General features: G+C 37.2%; 1 protein-coding gene across 3 annotated transcripts; it reads right to left on the minus strand.

The window, feature by feature from the left end:
- Nucleotides 1-7,286: 7,286 nt before the first annotated feature.
- Nucleotides 7,287-17,485, minus strand: LOC306864147 (four and a half LIM domains protein 1-like). 3 transcript variants are annotated; one of them, XM_079407885.1, is made up of 6 exons: nt 17,395-17,485; nt 10,754-10,935; nt 9,714-9,888; nt 8,555-8,724; nt 8,185-8,371; nt 7,287-8,075 (listed from the first exon to the last, which is right to left on the minus strand). In XM_079407885.1, exons 2-6 carry the CDS (start codon nt 10,907-10,909, stop codon nt 7,921-7,923), a joined length of 843 nt encoding a protein of 280 aa, XP_079264011.1. In that variant the 5' UTR covers nt 10,910-10,935; nt 17,395-17,485; the 3' UTR covers nt 7,287-7,920. The 3 variants fall into 3 exon arrangements, with proteins under 3 accessions (XP_079264011.1, XP_079264013.1, XP_079264012.1); XM_079407887.1 differs by lacking the exon at nt 17,395-17,485 and adding an exon at nt 11,434-11,589; XM_079407886.1 differs by lacking the exon at nt 17,395-17,485 and having other exon boundaries at nt 10,754-11,135.
- Nucleotides 17,486-18,033: the final 548 nt, after the last annotated feature.

Raw genomic sequence — 18,033 nt, forward strand, 5'->3', positions numbered from 1 at the left:
TAATAAATGTATATTAAAAATAAAAGTACATGTAAATTATTCAATCATTTCGCATTATGAGGTCACAAAAAATAGCAGATGCAACAGAATCCAAATCCAAAATTAAACAATAGAATTGCTCACCACATTCAGAATCTGCTACTGTCAAATTTCCACATGGGTCATTTCTTCATTCAAGAGAGTAACTGGTTTTGAACATGTATGTTGTTGCTGTGAAAGGAATGACTATGAGAGATCTTGTGTTCATGTTAAAAAGTCCCCCTGTCATCCTCCTGGGTTATTCATTAAGCTCTTCAATCATCCACTTACTCAGATTAGCCATGATATACAACCAGTGTCAACCATTGTCAACCAATGACTGTGTACATACGCACACCATCTTCATAAAGCAGCTAGGATCAGTCAGTATAGCTGTTATATCATTAGCAAACAACAGGTGCAAATTTAAGTATTTTTACAATTTCTGGCCAGTTTACTCTGAAACCACCACCGTCATAAAGTGAAATGATGAAGCAGGCTAAACTACCCGGTGATGAAATGCTTTTACTTTAATCACCTTTTATACTGATTAAGGCAACTATGCCCTTGAACTCACCAATACATGAGTGCATTGCTAAGTTCTGAATTTAAAAACACAAGTAAAAGCAAAAACTAGGCTACACTTTAAAATATACCTTAAAGCATTATGGATTCTGAGCTCTCAATTATAAAACAAGTATGAAAAATGTCCGGAGTTTTCAACTGCCCCTTCCCACCATCTAACAAAGCAATTTGCATTATACATTTACAGCAAAATCAGAGTACAGGCAGTTTTAGCTTAATATGAAAAACAATATAACCAGTAATTATGAATTACAAAATTATAATAGAGAATGTGAAGCTGACGTCACGCCGCGTTGAGTTCTGGGAAACTGCTTTGTTTATCTCCCATACTGAGAGGATCGCGAGGAGTTCAGGGCAGTATTTTTATTTTCTGTTGTGATTGTGGAAAATGTCACCATTTATATATTAACGAGGCAAACCACCAGCAAATGCCATCAAGCACGCTTTACGCAGGTAAATGCATACGTCATTCACAGCAACACATCACATGACTAAAAGAGTTACTCCACCCCAAAATGAAAATGTTGTCATTAATCAATTACCCCCATGTCATTCCAAACTCATAAAAGCTTAAAAGGGTAAAAAGCGTAAAAGGGTATCCGTGTGGCACGGCTGACACAGAACGGCATACACTGCTTGCGTCCAGCGGATATTCTCCAAAATGGCGCTTAAAATCGTAAATATTTTTTGCTTTGCATACAAAAAGTATTCTCGTAGCTTCACAACGTTACGGTTGAACCACTGATGGCAGATGGACTATTCTGATGATGTTTTTTTTTTTTTTTATAATTTTCTGGGCCTTGACAGTGTTAATTTCTCTTGAAGGCTTCTCCTTCTCTTGTTATTTGCACTTCATGCCACATGTACAGTTTATCTCTCTCTGTCGACGATGAGGGATTCACATGTGATAAATGCAGGGAAATAGTTAGGCTGACAGAGAAGATTTTAGAACTAGAAGCACGCATCCAGACTTTAGTTGAGGACAGTAAGAATGTGAAGGCTGTAGATACTGCTTTGGATGCGACTAGCTCAGGGAGTCCTGTACAGTGCTCAGTTCCGGTTGAGCCCGTGCAGCAGGGCAACTGGGTGACTGTGAGGCGGCATAGTCGCGGATCGAAACACCACTCTTCCGTTCTGATTAGAACATCAATCAGGTTCTCCCCACTCAGTGACGCACCCACTGAGAAACCTGATGAAAGTGCTCTAGTTATTGGCGATTCTATTGTACGGAATGTGAAAATAGAGACACCAGCCACCATAGTCCAATGTTTGCCAGGAAGCCAGAGCGCCTGACATCTTGGCAAATTTAAAAGTGCTGGCTAATGCTAAACGTAAATTCAGTAAGATTGTTATTCATGTCGGCGCTAATGATGTTTGACTTCACCAGTCGGAGATCACTACAAATAATGTTAAAGAGGTGTGTGAATTTGCAAGTATGATGTCAGACGCTGTAATATACTCTGGTCCCCTCCCGAGTAGGGTGAAGCTGCAGGCCCGGAGGCCCAACTGCACACTCAGACCTGCACGCTCAGACCAGCACTCCCAGAACTATCGTTTTTTCAGACAGTGCCTCCTGCTGTTTGGATAAACATTTGTTTTGTAGCAGTGTGTACTGTAATAATTTCCAACATTATAAAACTGCTAGCAAGTAGCAACATCGGACACGTGAGTACGGTTATTAATTTTATTCAAGCGATTCCTGAAAATTACCAGGTTTCTATGGCATAAATCCATGTGACATCTTATTACACCAACAAACGAATAGCCTATTTTAGTATTTAATGATAGTTTAGATAGATAGTTCGACAAAATAAGCCGTGAATTTTGTTCTCCCCAGTTATTTTCAGACACGTGGTGCTTAACCTATTGTTACTAGCTTAGTCAGTGTTTGATTTGATCAAAATTAGTGTCGAAAGATAGCATTATTTATAGTATAGTAAGTGTAGTATAATATTTACAGCTTGCTCTTATTTTCTGTGTTATTGTACCATTCTGGGATACTTAATATGTTTTCTAACAAAATAAAAAACGTTAAAGTAAAAACGTTAAAATAAAATGTATAATATATAATAAAATTATTATTTATAACATTTTAGTACTATGTAGGTCTACTGTACGTATTACTGTATTAACTACTATTATTTCATACTAATATTACTACTACATATACTATTAGTAGTAGTAGTATGTGTAAGAAAAATAATATGGCACGTTCTTTTTATTGTACTTTACAAATCTCAAGTGCTACCACAGACAATAATAGTAACACAATAACAGTGTAACAATGAGAAATATGTTCTGTAATAATTACAAATAAGATCTTTGGAATAAAATGTGGCCTTGAGTTAATTTTCATCAAAATATCAAGTAATCTGTGTAGAATTGACAATATGAGCTCTGTTGGGTTGTCTAAATAATTTGCGTGTGACTTGTGTATTTTTTCCCAGATGGTTTGTTTGTACAGGCCATCATTTATGGCCTTTGCGAGCTGCAGGGCTTGTCTTGGCAGAGGCTGAAGAGGTGCTCCTCCAGGGCACCATTTATTACTCAAGGTATGTTTTCAATTTTGTTTGTACAAAAACTGTTGGATTTTTGTGTTACACAACATTTCTGAGAACAGCATTTATCTTTTCTTTTAGTGAAGTTGAGGAATTTGACAGAAGAATTGCTCGAGAAATGAAAAATCTCCCCAACAAGAATGTAAAGCATTTATTTTATTTGATGTTGTTTATTTTTATTTTAACCTGTGCTGATCAGCTGGCCCCCATCTTCACACAGATCTTCAACAGATCACTGGAGATGTGTGAAGTCCCCTCATGCTTCAAACGCTCCACCATCATCCCCGTCCCAAAGAAACCCAAAATTACTGGACTTAATGACTACAGACCAGACATTTTAACATCATTCAATCGTGTTTGGATGTCAAAACCTTCTTAAAATAACTTTAATAAAGAAGTGAGGAATTTTGATTTATCATGTGGCTTTCACTGTTTGTCGTTGTCAGTTTATTATAATGGTACAGAATAGATTTTATTTTTTTTGTTTATTTGTTTGCATATTAACAATATACGAGTTAATTAAATGTATTTCTTCCTTTTTATTTATCTACTTTTTAATCCTTAAAACTTAAAAAGTTGCTTCCATATCTTTTTATTTATTTATTTTATTTTTTTTAATAATGTATAATGTTGCATATTTAGGTATTGTTTTATTTGTTTTTTATATAGTTTAGAGACAAAATCTTCCCTTCTGCTTCCACTTGTCAAAATAATCTACAAAGTAGACTGTGAAGAAAACACAGACATCCTGAAGGAGTTTGATGATGTGTTCAACGGATTGGGGTGCATACCAGGTGTACATCACATCAAAATTGATCCAGCCATGGCACCTGTGATACATCCACCCAGAAAAGTCCCGATAGCCCGAAAAGACAATATAAAGACAGAACTTAGCAGAATGCAAAGACTTGGAGTCATCAAGAAACAAACAGAACCAACCGATTGGGTCAATAGTATGGTGACTGTTGTAAAGTCGAACAAACTTTGCATCTGCATTGACCCAAAAGACTTGAATAAAGCTATAAAAAGAGAACACTTTACACTCAAGACAGTTGAAGAAGTTGTGAGTGAAATGGCAAAAGCAAAAGTTTTCTCAGTGTTAGACGCCAACCATGGATTTTGGCAAATCCAGTTAGACGAAGAAAGTTCCAAGCTTTGCACGTTCAATACACCTTTTGGAAGATACTGTTTCAAGAGGTTACCTTTTTGAGTATCCTCAGCTCCAGAAGTGCATAGCTTAAAGGCTTGAAGACCTGTAAGGAGTTGTAAATATCATGGATGATATACTCGTATGGGGAGAAAATGTGGAATAATGTGCAAGGCTTAGGAAGCTTCTGGAGAGAGTAAAAAGTATCAATTTGAAATTAAATCGGGAAAAATGCAAGATCAGAATGGATGAAATAACCTCGTAAAGTCTCCAAACCTGTATGAGACCAGTGCGCCGCTGAGGAAACTTCTGGAAAGTGGAGTGGAGTGGCACTGGGAAACATCACAACAAAAGAGTTTTGAGGCACTTAAGTCACAGCTGAGCAATGCCCCAGTTCTCAGATTCTTTGATGTCAACAAGGACGTGACTCTTTCTGTTGATGCTAGCTCGGAGGGTTTGGGAGCTGTTAGCCTGCAGGAAGAGCATCCTGTAGCATGTGGTTCGTGATCACTGACTGACTGTCAGAAAAGGTATGCTCAGATTGAAAAAGAGCTTTTCGCCATCGTGTATGGATGTGAAAAATTCAGCCAGTACCTTTATGGGAAGACAGTAAGAGTACAGTCAGACCACAAGCCACTGGAGACAGTGTTCAAAAAGCCTCTTCAGAAAGCCCCACCACGTCTGCAGAGGATGTTGATGAAACTCCAGCCCTATGACTTGCAGGTAACCTACAAACCTGGAAAAGAGTTGAAAATAGCAGATACGCTTAGCAGAGCCTACCTGGAGGAACAAACAGAACAACTACTGGACAGAGACTTGGAAGTAAACCAATTGTCAGAATGTCTGCTCATGCCAGAAGAGAAATTGAGAGCTGTCAAGGAAGCTACTGTAGCAGATAAAGAACTGCAGATGGTGATGGCAGTAGTCAAAACAGGATGGCCTAAACAAATCAGAAGTGTGCCGCCTGCACTTCTGAGGTACTGGACCTTCAAGAAAGAAATGACCCTCTCAGAAGGACTGTTGTTCAAAAATACAAGACTGGTAGTGCAAGCAGAAATGCTGGAGAAATTCATGAAGCTCATTTAGGAGTGGTGAAGTGCAAAGAGAGAGCGAGAGATGTACTGTTCTGGCTGGGAATGGGAAAACAAATTGAAGATATGGTGTGCTGTGTGCAATATCTTCAGAAGGAATAACACCAAAGAACCTCTCGTCATGACTTACCAGACACTTCAACCAAGCAGACTACCTGCTATGTGTGGACTACTTCTCGAAATTTCCTGAAATTGCAAAATTAACACAGACAACAAGCCAACATGTGATAACGGCATTGAAGTCGATTTGTCTCAGATAACAGACCACAGTTTGTGAGTGCACAATTTAGAAACTTCAGGGATAAATGGAAGTTCAGACACTCAACTTCAAGCCCCAGATATCCTCAGTTGAACGGTCAAAGTGAAAGAGCTATACAGACCATTAAGAATCTGCTCAAGAAAGCACAAGAAAGTCATAGAGACCCGTACATTGCTCTTCTTGAGTACAGGAATACGCCACTTGGAGAAGTTAAGTTGTCTCCTGCACAACTGCTCATGGGCCACAGACTGAAAGCTAGATTGCCAACAGCAAGTAAGTTGTTACAACCACAGCTGCATAAAGGGGTTCAGAAAAGCCTAAAAGACAGGCAGCTAAAGCAAAAGCTCTACTATGATCGAGAGATCAAGGATCAAGAGACCTACCTGCTCTGAAGGAAGGAGAAAGGGTGAGATTGACAGCTTATAGTCACTGGCAGCCAGCTGTCGTGGTGGAAAAGCATGAAAAGCCAAGGTCATACTTGGTTCAAACGCAGGATGGAGAAATTTACAGAAGAAATCGAAAACACCTGCTCAAGATGAAAGAGACAAGCTTCCAGAATTCACACATTCAGGATTCATTTGATCCAGTGATAAATGACTGTGCCCCAGATATGGTGTCTGCAATGCCAGTGTCACTGCCAATAACAACACCTGGACTGTTGTCTTTAACACCTGAAGTTGTTGCAGAAGAGACTTTAAAAGTGACACGTTCTAGCAGAATGATTAGGCCACCAAAATGTTATTCATGCTAAAGTTCTAAGGACTGTAAAGTAATTTTTTGAGAGTTTAACACCTGTCATTTGGTTTGGTGACACTGAGTTCAAAATTTAAAGTAAGTTGCAAAACCAAAGGTTTGAATGAAGTTTATTGTAGTGTATAAATGTTGTTCTTTGAAAAAAAAAAAAAAAGGAAGATGTGATGTATGCTGGTTCTTACCACTAGGTGGTGCCCTGTATTCAAGTATCCTGGGAGTCAGAGAACAGAACATTATCAGAATAAGAAACACAGTCGGTGTGAACAGTTATTGTGTATGGTATCTTTATTAATATCTCTGGACTCTTAATCTAGTTAGCCTAAACAGCTAACGAGAGTTACCAACAGATATCACATGGTGTCAGAAGTTAACCCTCTAAGCGCCAAAGTCGCAAAATTGCGACAAGACGTCATACTTCATGAAATAGACTGTAATTCCTAATATGGTGTAATATCTCATTTGTATTCCCTTCCACTAGATGGCAGACATGTAGTACGTCAGTGCTTCAGATTCCTTTTAACTGTAAAAATGTAAGACATAAATGTAATATATATATATATATATATATATATATATATATATATATATATATATAACAAAGATGTAATGTAAGAGCTCAGTAGGACAAGACCACTGGTGTACCGACGGAGGCAGTCACGGCAAACCGCTGGTGGACCGCCAGGTCGTTGTTTGCAAACTGGCCTGGTTGAAGTGTAGACTAAATGCAATTGGTCAAATCGGTGTTGTTTTGAGCAAATGAACTGCATTACCTGAAATGCATGAAGTGCTTTTTATTCTACACTATGTTTTTAAACATATTTTAGGAGATATGTTTTGCCACTAGATGTCGCTGTTTTATGCAAAAACACACAGCATTTAAAGAAGGCAAAGGATAGACTCCCAATTTTATTTTTTCTCAGATCATACAAAGGCAACTAAAATAACATAATTGTCATGTTAATTACATTAAGCAGAATGTGTTAGTAAGGAGAACGACATATGTATTAAAAAAAAATTTCCAGTATGAATTTTTATACGAAAATGACAGATTGTACAATTAGTATTTAAAATCCCAAGCAAGCATTCTAAAAGATACAGAAACACTACTGGAAAGTTCAGTGTCCATGATTACAAGCTGTTAAAGATTTAAAAATTATCAACCCAAAGCTTCATTTTGAAACATTATTTAAAACAGTAATACGTCTCAAACGACAGACTTCACCTTCTTAATACACATCTCTCTGCATTACCCATCTTTCATCCTGTCTTACTATCTTTCCTGAGACAAATGGGCTTTGGAAAGAGAGAGGATACATTTTCCCATCAAAGCCTAGGTAAACATAACATTCCTTACAGGAAATATCAAACTCCCTTAATGAAGAAGCCAGAAAAAACATAACAGAAGCCTTTGTCAATACTTCAACATATTTATGTGGGACTTTTGTATAAATTCAAATGAATGCTGATATTTTTCTAAAGTAATCTCACTCTTCTGTGTCTCCACGGTCATTACAGTTTCTTGGAGCAGTCAGAGCAGTATACGTCTCCATTGAGAGTGACGAATCGCTTTTCTGCCAGGTTAAGGGAGCACTTCTTACAGTTAAAGCAGTAATCATGCCAAGAGCCACCCTCATAGTTCACTACGTTTGTAGCCTTGCCAAATCCTGTGGGATGAGACAAGGCAGATTTATTTGTCACTTTAGTTCAAGTCAAATACAGAACCTTTTAAAAAGAGTAATGGATGTCAGTGCATATGTGTGTGTGGATTCAAACCTGTAATGGGATTCTGGCAGCTGCTGCATTTTTTGGCCACAGTGCTTTTGTAGCAGTCCACACAGTAGACCTTTTCCTCATGGGAGGTGAAGCGGGTGCCAGCCAGGGGCTTTCGGCAGGAGGAGCACACAAAGCACTCAGAATGCCATGGCTGGTCCTGATAATTCACACCTCCTGTGGTAATGGGCTGGAGGAAGAGGGCCAAAACATGTGGAAACAATAGACTGTGGCAAACTGTGATGGTCATTATTATCATAAAATGTCTTTATTTTAGAAAAGAACATGTTTTCTATTCACAAAATATATAGTAACTTACAACTTTAAAAATAATAATGAACAAAAATCCATTAATTTGTACTACAGCTCTCACCTTCTTACAGCAAGCGCATTGTTTGGCAAATTTCTTCTCATGGCAAAGGCTGCAGTAGATGTTGTCGTTCTTTGCTATGAAACTTTTGGAGCCTATTGGCTTTTGACACTGATAGCAGGTGAAACACTCGTCATGCCATGAGTTGCCTTTGTATTCCACATTCTCAGTGCCTGGAAAGAAGCACAGGAAAAGAAAATGGAAAATGACGTACAAATTAAGCACTATAAGACTCCAAGGCCCCCCATTGTCAAAAAGACAATATGTGACCCTGGACCACAAAAGCAGTCTTAAGTTGTTGGTGTATATCTGTAGCAATAGCCAAAAATACATTGTATGGGTCAAAATTATAGATTTTTCTTTTATGCCAAAAATCATTAGGACATTATTAAAGATCATGTTCTATGAAGATATTTTGTAAATTTTCTACTCTAAATATATCAAAACTTAATTTTTGATATGTAATGTGCATTGCTAAGAACTTAATTTTGACAACTTTAAGGCGATTTTCTCAATATTTTGATTTTTATGCACCCTCAGATTCCAGATTTTCTAATTTATTTATTCAGCTTTCAGATGATGTATAAATCTCAATTTCCAAAAATGGACCCTTATGACTGGTTTTGTGGTCCAGGGTCACATATTTGAAGGCTGGGACTTCTGCTGTAATTACAAGTTTGTTTACAAAAACTAGGAGTGACAATAGCCAATATTAAAACAAATAACTATAAATCATTCAAATAATTAAAAGTTTCAGTAACTGAATTATCTTCAGAGTTAATTCATTAAAAACAATTATTTTTCTATAAAAACTATAATTATATATTAATTATTAATTATATATTATTATTATTTTTACTTTTTAGGATTTTATAAATTTCCATTTTTTTTATGTCTACAAATCACACTTTTAAAATTCTCACATATATTTAAATGTGTGGAAATCCTTGTTCTTGTTGAACATATGAATTGGAAGAGATAATATAATAAAATAGATAATATAGTATATAAAAACTACACTGTACTACATCTATATACCTAGCTATATTTGAAATATAACATATTTAACTTTTTAATATATGTACATCTATTTTATATCTATATATAAATTTGTGCTAGAATACATATATAGCAGAAGGTGTGGAGACTATCTGTACCCTACCTGCCAGGATGGGCTTGTAGCAGCCATGGCAGCGAGGGGCATCCTCACGTGAGCTACATGTCCCACACAGGATCCTGTCATCCTTGGAGGTGAAAGACTCCTTGGCCAGATTCTTATAGCACTTGGCACATCGGAAACAATCCGAGTGCCAGTACCGACCCTTATGGTGAAGCTCCTATATAGACAAGAACCAAGACTGAGAGATGTGATATAAATAATAATAAAATTTAGCTCACAATATTTGTGAAAGTAATATATTTAAATTTAAATATGCTCCACAATTTAAAAAAAGCAGCAAGGGTGCATTAAAAATAATCAAAAGTGACAGTAAATATATAATGCTACATAATACGTTTTTCAAATAAATGCTGTTTTCTGTCTATTTATCAAAGAATCTTGAGAAAGAAAATCAGTTTCCAAAATATCTTAAGCAGCAGCAGCACAACTGTTGCAACATTGATCATAATAAGACATGTTTCTTGAGCATCAAATCAGCATAATGATTTCTGGAGGAGCACGTGACACTAAACACTGGAGTAATGGCTGCGGAAAATTCAGCTTGGCCATCACAGGAATAAATTACATTTCAATATATATTCAAATAGGAAACAGTTATTTTACATTTTAATACTATCTTAGTATAAAATACAGTATTTTGAACAGTAGTGTATATAATTATTTTTAATTGATTTATGAAAAATATTATGAAAAGCTTGCAGAAATAACCTTAATTTATACTTCTAGTGCTATTTTGACTTCAAAGCCAAATGTTTAAATAGAGTAGATGACTGATAGTGTAAAAGTTAGTGTAATAGATTACTGAAGGTGTAAAACTTAAGCTATAATTAAACTAGCATTATCACTACACTATTATTATTATTATGTTGTGTGCTCTTATCTGATATGGGAAGATATGGGCCAGAGCTACAACAAAGCAGATAGATATTTCAACCGACCAATATCTCAGCGTGGGTTTAGTTGTATTTTAATGGTAAAACCATGGAGGAATGAAAAAAGCAGGTCCTGATATCACGTGTTACCTTGGAGTCTGTGCTGATTGCGCGTCGACACTCCACGCAGGTGTTGGCGCAGACCTTGTCAAAGCATCGCACGCAGACTTGTTTCTCGTCTTTCCTCACAAACTTCTTTCCACTGAGGTCCTCGCCACAGTAAAAACAGTCGGAACGGGCTGCCATAGTCACCCAATAAATCCCGTGAAAAGCTGTGAGAAATAATTACAGCGATTACCTCATCGTGCTCATAAAAGCAGGTCATAAACATACCTCATGATGTATAAATGCAGAAAAAGAAATAATTTCCCCCCCCGAACCGTCTCACATCCCCTCATGTAACTCGGTGTTCAGAGTTTCCTCAGGAAACAGTGAGGGGGCATTTACTGATTGATAAGAGAGTGTTTGTTCCGTTTTCCCTTAGGCGGAGGAACACAATTGCTCTAAGTTGTTAAGATAGGCAACAGCAAACAGCACGTTTTTTTATTGTCCCCCGGTCTTATCTTCATCTGATAACGGGTTCAGTTCAGCTGCAAAGCGGGTCAGCAGACAGACTTGCAGTATTATAAATCTAATCGGTAATAATAAAACCGCACATTCATTACGCATTCATACCTAAATCAAATGATGTTGTGAAACACTGGAGGAAATATTATAGGCTACAAATTGAATTTGTTAAGAGATAGCTATTCGATTATAAACATACTTACCGGATCACATCTGCGAGTTTCTGCTTTGAATGATATTGTTTCACTCGCCAAAACGAGTCATTGGGATTTTTCCCATGTAGTCATTAAAAATGTTACCAAACACTTCCTGTGAATAAAATATAAACTTTTGTGCAAATGCTTCATGCGAATATGCGTATTTTCTAGTACGCGGGCACACATTTGATCGCGTTGATTTTTTTCTGTATTTGTGCAGAAGTATGTCTGGTATGCATGTGGTGAGATGAGGAATGTGTTAACAGAGGGAACCTCTCATTCACTTCTTCAAACACTTTGCATTGAGCTTACATATCTGGTTAATTATTTAGCATGCATCAGAACACTTTCTAGGTGGGTTGTCTGTCAACTAGCCTAAATAATGGCTGTGGTATATTTTTCTGGTCTACACAAAGTCCCAAAAGCTGAGGAAAAATAATGTGTTTACTTTCCGTCTCCTTTGCAAATGTGAACCCTAAACTAATCCTTTATTGGAAGGAAGCTGGTAGATCCCAACGTTTCAAACTAAACTAAGCAAGTTGGCCTGTACAGTCCATAAATAAGTTTGGCTCAAGTTGTCAAACATCACTGCCAAAACCAGAATCACAGACCTATTTTTCTGTGTAGTGAATGGTTTGCATTCGCTGTACCAACCCAGTGGTCCTATTAACACATCTAAAACTAAACCTCTCATCCATGCCTGTTTTAGACAAGCACAAGTATTTTATTATTAATGGACACAGGAGAACAGTAATGAGGTTTAAATATGCTACTGTAACAGGACTTGGCATAAGCACTCTGTTTTCCCAAAAGTTCGAAGACATCTGAAATGTACTGTTTGTGATAGTTTTTTTTCAGTTCTGTGTTTCCTGCTCGGTTAACTTTAATGACAGACCAGATAGACATTTAGAGATCACATTTTAGCGTGGTTCTAACAGTCATGCTCACCAAAGCTCAAAGATCATGGGCTCATACTTTTTCAAATGAGATTTATAGTGTTTTTATGGGACAGTCAAGAGAGGACAGGGCCTGGATTCATAAAACATTTTTAAGGATAACATTTTTCTTAAACACTATTTTCTTCTTATTTTCTAGCTTAAGAAAATTTTAAACATTGTCTTATAAAGAGAATATTCTTATCTTTATCTTTTTCAGATTTCTCTTCCTAAAAATAATGAAGGTGAGACATTACTTATTATTTGTTCCATTGGTATTAAGATTTTTTTTTTAATAGAATAAAAATGGGGCATTTCTGTTATTATTGTACATATTTATTTCATTATTATACTTTATTTCTTTAGAATATTTTCATAAATCGCCTCAGATTCATCATTCTCAGATCTCATGTCACCCACACATACACATGTGCTAACCAGCTCCATTCATATGGTTATAATGAACAGCAAACAGTTTCATTAAAACAAATAAAGAGCAAATAAGGGTAGCCGCTTAATGGGTCACAGATAAGCGTGGATGGGGGCATTTTTAGACGCTGATGTAATGGCAAACTGACAGACCCCTGTTTTAGTCAAATATTTAATGTGATCTCCAGGGAGATGGCAGACTGTTGAGACTGGAATCTGGTTTCAGGATGACCTCATGCACCAGCATCTGGAACACAGTCGGGCGAGCGTAGCAGCCAAAGCAAACGAGGGGAAGAATTGGAACAGTCACGCTGCTTGCGACCCATTGGTTGATGCGATATGAGGCAACTTGAGAGCCTGTGAGACTTCAGCTAAAGAGAAAAATAACATGGTGATACTGACCATGTTTTTTCCTCCTTTATGCTGCTTTTGCATGCATTTAAGTTATTTTTCTTTGCAGGCTCATAAAAGGGTGCGGTGGATATGATGAAGACGACCAAATTAGAAGTTGGGCTATGACATCACCTGCTGTTTGGCTCAAAACATCACTTTTACAGTAATTACAGCATTCGAAAACCACACACATGGGCGCACTTGTGCATATGTTCTGACCCAAACAGAGAAACATATGTTGGATACTTAAAATAAAAAATGCACAAATGGTCCTGCTTAGCCAACATGGGTCATTTGAAATTGGTATGGTAATGAAATCAACCCTGTTACACAGTTGGGAAAATTGAGGGGGTCTTAGCAGAGTGTTGTGTTGGCATGATCTACATTCTGAAGAATGTGGCCAAAGCTTGGAAACAGGAAGCCTGTGAAGCAGCGGTAAGAAGAACAGGCGAGACGGCTGGCCAGCGGCGTAACTCTAGTACTCTTGATCTGCACTCCTAAATAGACTTTCACAAAGAGGAAACTCAAACAAGGCTACCGTCCCTCTCTAGGCAAGTGGGGTTAATATGGGGCCACATTTTAACCACCATATAATTATCCTGTTTATAATTGTTTAGAATGTTTCTCTTAAAGGGACCTGGCACTAACAATAGGTTACTTATTATATGGCATTCTGGAATACTTCATGTGGTCATGGCATTCTGCGGTCAAATATTTTTTTTGTAACAGGCGGGTTCCAGAATTTTCTCAGTTTTCTCCATAGAGGAACTGAGTTTTAATGGTAACTCGTAAACCGTTAAAGACAGGCCTACTGTGGTTGTTAATTGATGGTATATGCTTTTGTTGAAGCCACCGGTGTGTCCATTGTTTCAACATACTTTTTTAGATATTAAAGTTTAACTGTGGAATTCCTGGTGAAAACCCCATTACCCATGACCAGATGCACGACTTCAGGGCGACTCTGGCCGAAGAAATTCATTAACTCATTCAACTCTACACGCAAGTTTACTAGGCTACTTCTCACCTCTGTTTCCTGCTAATTTAAGAGGGCAATTACAGCGAGTCACCCCCTGTCATTTCAAACATAGGCTACAACGGCGAGCGCGACAAGTATACGCCTTGTCCTTTTGGGGAGTTGCGCGCGCAGTCAGCGGTGGCTCGCGCTGCGGAGCTAGGCAAATGTATAAACAAGGCTTAATGAAGACTTTTTAAAATCCCTATGGGAAAAATATTAACGGAGGCAAGACTGCTGAAAAAATGGATGGGCATTCAGGATATATCTGAAGGCAAAAACTGACCAATCAGGAAATTTCTGAGAAAAACAATAAAAGTTGTTTCTAATAAACTTTTTTTATATAATAATTCAATATTCAAATAAACAGAGCAGTAGGGTACAAAAAAAACAGAGTACGATCGAATCCCTCGAGTTCTTACCTAAATGTTTCCACATATGCTTTTAAAAGGCCCCAAGAAGTAAAAAATGGAGAGGAAATGAATCACATTTCATCTCACATTAAGGGAAGAGCAAATGCTTTACAGGTCCCCACTGTGCTCTTGGACACGAAAGCAAAACTGGATCTGCATGGATCAGATGTGAATAAGCAAAAGAGAGATCTGATGGTCCATGTTTTTGAGAATCATTTTGTACTTCCTATGAAAAAAACGTTATAATTGCAAAGATTTTAAGAAATAGTTCTCCCAAAAATGAAGATGTATTCACCCTTAGGCCATCCAAGATGTAGTTGAATTTGTTTCCTCACCAGAACAGATTTGAACAAATTTACATCACTTGCTCACCAATGTACCCTCTGCAGTGAATGGGTGCCGTCAGAATGAGAGTCCAAACAGCTAATAAAAACATCACAGTAATCCACATGTCTCCAGTCCATCAATTAACCTCTTGTGAAGCAAAAAGTTGCATTTTTCTAAGAAACAAATCCATCTTTAAGGCCTTTTAAATTATGACACTTATGGACAAAATAGGAGTTCATAACCCATAATAATACTCCTCAAGTGAAAAATCACACTCACATCAAAATCCCCCAACATATTTGTTTAGAACTCTTTTGGACTGTTTTTGCTTAAAAATGGTGATTGAGCTGTACATTAGGGGCTGTACATTATTTTTTGAGCTTCGAAGCTTCGGTAGTAATCAACACCGAATATTCGAAACTTCGGAGGGAGGGGCTGAACATATTCTTCTCTCTAATAAAAGCATGAATCTCTGTGCGTCTGTTTGCATTTTTATTATATCGAGAACCGATCATCCAATGACTTCACGCGTGGTGGGTGTGTTGCTGTGGACCTAAGGGTATTTTTTGGTGCAATATGGACACACAACACGTTCAGAATTAATAAACTTTAAGTGCACGATTTTATCATGTGTAAAATTACTGATTAACATGGCGGATAAAAGCAGCTAGTTTTTTACACCAACAAAATAGGCTACTATAATAGGCGTACTACTTACAGAACTCAGGTGATTTTTCAAACTTGATGTGCTGTTGTGGTAATTTAGGCCAGTTGCAAATCGCATATTTGGCACATTACCTTTGTCTTGTCCTCACTTAATTTAAAGTGCTCCCACACAGCTGAGGTCTTCAGCATTTTTGTCTTCTCTTCCAGACGAACTGAATCATGAGGTTCATGACATTCACTCATGGGCCATTCATATTCAAGCGCGAATGAGAACCGTTTCGTGGGGGATGTCAGGTGTTTGAGAAAAAGAAAAGAAAAGAAGAATATTCGAATCTCAAAATTGAAAATCGAATGCCAACCCACCGAACGAATATTCGAATATTATGGTCCAGCCCTACTGTACATAGTTCTCTCCTGATGCATATGAGATGACTTCAGATGAGACAGTTTAAAATTAAAAACATAATGTATTTGTTTTTTATAAACATGCTTTTCACTTCACAAGATGCGTTAACATTTTAATCAATAGACTGGAGCCGTGTGGGTTACTTGTGGATCATTGTGATGTTTTTATCAGCTGTTTTTATCAACTCTCCTTCTGGCGGCACCCATTCACTGCAAAGGATCCATTGGTGAGCAAGAGATTTAATGCTAAATTTCTTCAAATCGGTTCTGAGGAAGTAACATGCTGGAAGGTGACTACATTTTAAGCAAATTTTTATTTTTGGGTGAACATTTCCTTTTTAGGTAACTTGTTGCAACTAGCTCCTGATTCATAATCAGTCCTGAGGCATGCAGTGACTCAAACACATGAGACCGTCCATGCGCCCTTGATACAATACAATACTTGACTTGTGGTACAGACATGGAGTTTGCTTCCTCTATTTAAATGTGCATTATGTCAACACCACATGTTATTCGTATATGGACTATGTGCGACAACACATTTGTATATTAGTCATCTTAGAAATAATCCCTCTGGATTCAGTGTCTGTCACCTTCAGCCAGCCAGAAGTGTCCAAATGGGAAAAGGGATAGAAAGTAAATAATGTAGGCCTATGCCAGACATGGTATGATAGCCTAATCATTTATCTGTGTATTTTACTTCCTCGGAATGTGCACAGGATAATGACAGGAAATCATGGACATCAAAGACAGATATCAGATATTTTATATCACTCTCATGGGGTGAATTCCAATCTGCACATCTAGACATAAACTGTCCAGCAGAGTCTCTCACCCCATCAGTCCTTAGACATGTGGCTGGATCTTTGGAGTGAAAATCTTTAATAAGAAACAGATTTCAGAGGCTGAAAGAACATGTAGAAAATCGCTGCAGCCAACGCCCCATTTTAAATGTACTGTACTTACATCAATGCACTTCATATTCAATATAATATCAATGAGGTTAATCAAAATAGTGTACTGAACATGAAGAAGGTAGAAATTTTATTGGCCAGATTAAATATTTAACAGCTAAAGCCAGTTTAAAAATATGAACATTTTATTCAGGATAACTGAAGGATGTTTGTTGTATTAATGGCAGGTGAAATAAATCCCTGTTGATCATACAACACCAAACTGATTAGAATATTTTCTGAAATTAGAAAATATTTTTTATGTCTCTGTTATTTGATGTTTTCTAGGCACAGGTCTCTGCATGTCAGTAGAGAACCAAGTCCCTGTGATTCTGGATGTTGCACAATTTTAATTAGCCTACCTTAATATCCTATTAAAAAAACCCCGTAAAATACTCGTCTGAGCTTATTACCGTCGAGAAAGTTTAACATACCTTTTCTGGGGGATACGGTGCTCTAAGTGTCCTGTCCTCTGCCGCCACAGCAAAGTTTCAAGGTGTTTTGCACTTGGTGCGGTTTTGCGTTGGTGGGTTGTCGGGAAGTCTTAGCTCATAAATATAAATTAGGTCATGCTAACGTTATTTCGTAGACTTCCAATGGCTAAGGCTTTATTATAAATATTAATTATGCATTCCTGACGCTACGCAGTTACCATCCAATTACGAAGATCTAGCTCATGAATATTAATTAGTTTTAGCATTCGTAACCTACATGATGGGACAACGGGAAGCAAAAGAAATGATAAAAAAAGATTATCATTTACTTTCCTTTATAACAAAATACATGCACTATACATGCACTTTCCTTTATAACAAAAGGATTTAAAGTCAATATTTGTAAGATTTTAAATCTCCTTTTGGAGATGGAATGCATTAGTTGGGTCATAATCTTCAATTAAATGACTGCACCCAAATAATTTTCAACACAGGCTTAAAAAGTACATCAAATCTCATTTATTAGAGGATCAATGGGTGTAGTGGAACAGTAACAAAACACTTTCAAGTAAGTCAATTTTCCTATATATTATTAAATCTCTTTTTCATAAGTAAATGTTAATGAGGTAACGATGAGTC

Source organism: Barbus barbus, assembly GCF_936440315.1.
Source record: "Barbus barbus genome assembly, chromosome: 45".
In the NCBI taxonomy this organism is placed as follows: Eukaryota; Metazoa; Chordata; class Actinopteri; order Cypriniformes; family Cyprinidae; genus Barbus; species Barbus barbus.

Bases quoted from the DNA above. Each gene is read 5' to 3' on its own strand.
- LOC306864147 (XM_079407885.1), bottom strand. From the start codon at position 10,909: ATGGCAGCCCGTTCCGACTGTTTTTACTGTGGCGAGGACCTCAGTGGA. The intron at 9,889-10,753 runs GTAACACGTGAT...TTGTCTATATAG, and splicing joins CAATCAGCACAGACTCCAAG to GAGCTTCACCATAAGGGTCG. The intron at 8,372-8,554 runs GTGAGAGCTGTA...CTCTTCCTCCAG, and splicing joins AATGCGCTTGCTGTAAGAAG to CCCATTACCACAGGAGGTGT.